The sequence below is a fragment of the Pinus tabuliformis genome, chromosome 3_2, assembly GCF_031772625.1.
Source record: "Pinus tabuliformis cultivar Carrire ecotype Pingquan chromosome 3_2, CPIR1, whole genome shotgun sequence".
In the NCBI taxonomy this organism is placed as follows: Eukaryota; Viridiplantae; Streptophyta; class Pinopsida; order Pinales; family Pinaceae; genus Pinus; species Pinus tabuliformis.
Window position 1 is genome coordinate 482,283,127 of NC_142302.1, and position 2,056 is coordinate 482,285,182.

General features: G+C 44.8%; 1 protein-coding gene across 1 annotated transcript; it reads left to right on the plus strand.

Annotated features, from left to right (window-relative positions):
- Window positions 1-281: 281 nt before the first annotated feature.
- Window positions 282-1,376, plus strand: LOC149181392 (protein BPS1, chloroplastic-like). Its single transcript, XM_089414187.1, has one exon. It carries the CDS (start codon window positions 282-284, stop codon window positions 1,374-1,376), a length of 1,095 nt encoding a protein of 364 aa, XP_089270313.1.
- The last annotated feature ends 680 nt before the right edge of the window (window positions 1,377-2,056 follow it).

The window sequence follows — 2,056 nt, forward strand, 5'->3', positions numbered from 1 at the left end:
TTGTGCGGAGGATTATGTCGCGACGCCCTATAAAATGGGAGTTGCCAACTCGCCAGTTTGGTAGCATGAGCTGTTGCCAGCTGGAGCGCGCAGTGACATTTGACCAGATCTGAAGTGACCCAGGCCATATCTGAGACAAGGCCACCAATTCGAATCCTTGCGAAATAACCATATTGCAAACCGCTAATTAATGATTTCCTATTTCCGTAGCTACTTAATCTGCACGATCACGCCTTTCTCCACAGAATTGCACAGCAAACGAACAGTGAAGAAGAATAATGATGGAGTCTTCCTCTGTATTTTCATCTCTCGGGGCAGCGTTCCATGCCCTGCCGCCTCTGTCGTTCCATCGTCGAACCAGCTCGTCGTCAACAATATATCCCACGACTTACACGCATCCCCTTGTGGACGCCTTCCAGAGCTGGCTCACTTCGGAGCTTCGTCGGCTACAAGAAAGCGGCACGTCTTATCTCAGCGCAGAGTGGCTCGGGCAAGCTCTGGAACTCTGCCTTGCCGTCCATTCTCGGGCGGAAGAGCTCTTTCCTCACATCCAACAGGCCATTTTGCACGAAAATCGCAAGTGGGTAGACAAGCAACTGGACGCCACCGTGAAGCTTCTTGACGTTTGCAATGAGCTGAGACAAATGATAAGTGATATCAAGGAATACCAGGCATCGCTGCAGATAATCGTTCGTGGCTTGAATGGTTTTACTCACAATTCGATCTGCGCCAAACAGCTTTTGAGGGCGCGGACATCTCTTGCTAATTGTAAGGAATTCATGGTCAAGAAAGAGGCGCAGAGTCTGCAGGCCTCTTGCCAAAAGCGCTCCGCGCTGGACAAGTGCAACTCGATGCTGAGGCAAATAGGCGAGAAGTTGCTGGTGACTCCAACGAGCGCGAATTCAAGCAAGGTCCAGTTTCTGGAAATTTTGTATGGATCAACGGCGACGACGGTTTTCGTCTGCGGCGTTCTCGTGGCTGCTCTGTCTTTCAAATCAAAACGGCCCCTTTCGACTGCTCCTCATACGGGCCATTCTTTATTGGCATCCACGCTTCATGGCCTCCAGTATAAAGTGAAGGAAGAGATCAATAGGAGGAGAAGCAAGGGCGCCCCGGCTCCATTACAAGAGCTTGACAGCATCGACGCAGCAGTCCAGCATTTGCAAGATGTGGTGAACAGATGGATAGCTGGCAAATCGTCTTGTTTGGCTTTACGTAACGAGGCGCTGGAATTGAAGCAATCCATTGACTCCTTGCAGAAATGCATCGCAGATATGGAAGCAGGCATCGCTTCCTTTGAAAAGCAGGTGGACAAACTGTTCAGAGTGTTGATACGCTGTAGGATGGCTCTCTTGGACAGCATCACTTATTCCTAGCAATTTGAAAAGTCAAATATTTCGGAATAGAATCAGAACTGATAAACTGTAACTACAAGTATTTATCTAGAGTTCCTTACACAATTTTGATCTTCAAAATTTTAAACTTGAGGTTGTACTTAGCAGATAAATTCCACTGCATCAGAAAGTTAGATACAACATCTTCAATCAACGAAATGAAAATTAGTGTCAAGCTCGTCTCTCTGTAGGAAATTCGGCGGCACCATCGGTGTTTAAACAGCTACAACTTAGTGTGTGATTATTCCCTTCGCTAGTGAAGGGGCTGAATGTTACAATGTTTCAGTTTCTGAATGGTTAAGGACAGAGTTACACATCATTTTCAATTAGGATGGGTGTCGCTAGCGACACTTTCTAAAAAATTACAATCAATGTTTAGAGATTATAAAGTCTCGCTATGTGACAAAACTTTTTAAAAAGGGATTTTATGCTATTTAAAATTTTAAGATCATTTTCTTTTTCTCTTGATATGTACTTCGTCTTGGCCAGTCTCAAGGTCTCCCTCCTTCCCTGGATGCACATGATCATTCTATTTCACTCATACCAAGGAGTCATTGGTGATTTTTTAGATGAGATTAAAAACACTTAATTTTGTACCAAATTTGATCTCCATTCCAACTATCACCAAATTTGAATGAAAGAGACCAATATTTCCCAAATTA

What these genes read in the sequence shown, in the direction of transcription:
- LOC149181392 (XM_089414187.1), top strand. Translation starts at nt 282, where the DNA reads ATGGAGTCTTCCTCTGTATTTTCATCTCTCGGGGCAGCGTTCCATGCC.